General features: G+C 42.6%; 1 protein-coding gene across 2 annotated transcripts in view; it reads right to left on the reverse strand.

Moving 5' to 3' along the window:
• LOC108746129 overlaps positions 1 to 594 on the reverse strand; it is a 22,802-nt gene that overhangs the window by 3,753 nt on the left and 18,455 nt on the right. For both annotated transcript variants that reach the window (XM_018482690.1, XM_018482689.1), the window contains one exon: positions 102 to 519. In XM_018482690.1, the coding sequence (XP_018338192.1) occupies positions 102 to 519 (418 nt within the window). The remainder of the gene's footprint in view (positions 1 to 101; positions 520 to 594) is intronic.

The raw sequence follows: 594 nt of genomic DNA on the forward strand, positions 1-594 counted from the left end.
CATTTCATCTAATTTTCCGTGTAATTAATGCGAGATCCTTTGTCATACTACTGAAAACAATCGTATTGTAATTTTTCTATTATGAGTTATTAAAATGTAACCTGTAGCTAAAAGTCATGCAGACGTAACTCTTCTCGCTAATGCACAGATTCTCGCACTGATCCATATTTGACGTCAGATACGTTTTTCGCACTACTCCTCTACTGAGTCTGAATCCCGCACCAGCTCGGACGGAGCATTCCTCGGTACTTGTGGTTCCGCCGTAAAGCGAATCCTGGTTGGCCGGTATATAATTGTCACCATATCCGAATGCGCCGCCGTAATTATAAAACTCGCCGTAGAATTGGTCGTTATCGTAGGGTTTAGGCTGAGATTTTGGATGATACTTCGGTATGTCAAAGTTTCCCACGTAATTTGTGTCGTAGCCGTAAGAGCCACCGTAAACAGAGCCGTAAGAACCCCAGTCGCGAGTTGGATCCTTTCGATAGTCTGGCAAATACGAGCTGATTTCGTTCGTGCCTGTGACATGACGAACATATGTATATGAACAATAGAGCGGAATTTGGATCAAGCAAATGATACAAACACTAATGA

Source organism: Trachymyrmex septentrionalis, unplaced genomic scaffold (assembly GCF_001594115.1).
Source record: "Trachymyrmex septentrionalis isolate Tsep2-gDNA-1 unplaced genomic scaffold, Tsep1.0 scaffold16, whole genome shotgun sequence".
NCBI classification, from domain to species: domain Eukaryota; kingdom Metazoa; phylum Arthropoda; class Insecta; order Hymenoptera; family Formicidae; genus Trachymyrmex; species Trachymyrmex septentrionalis.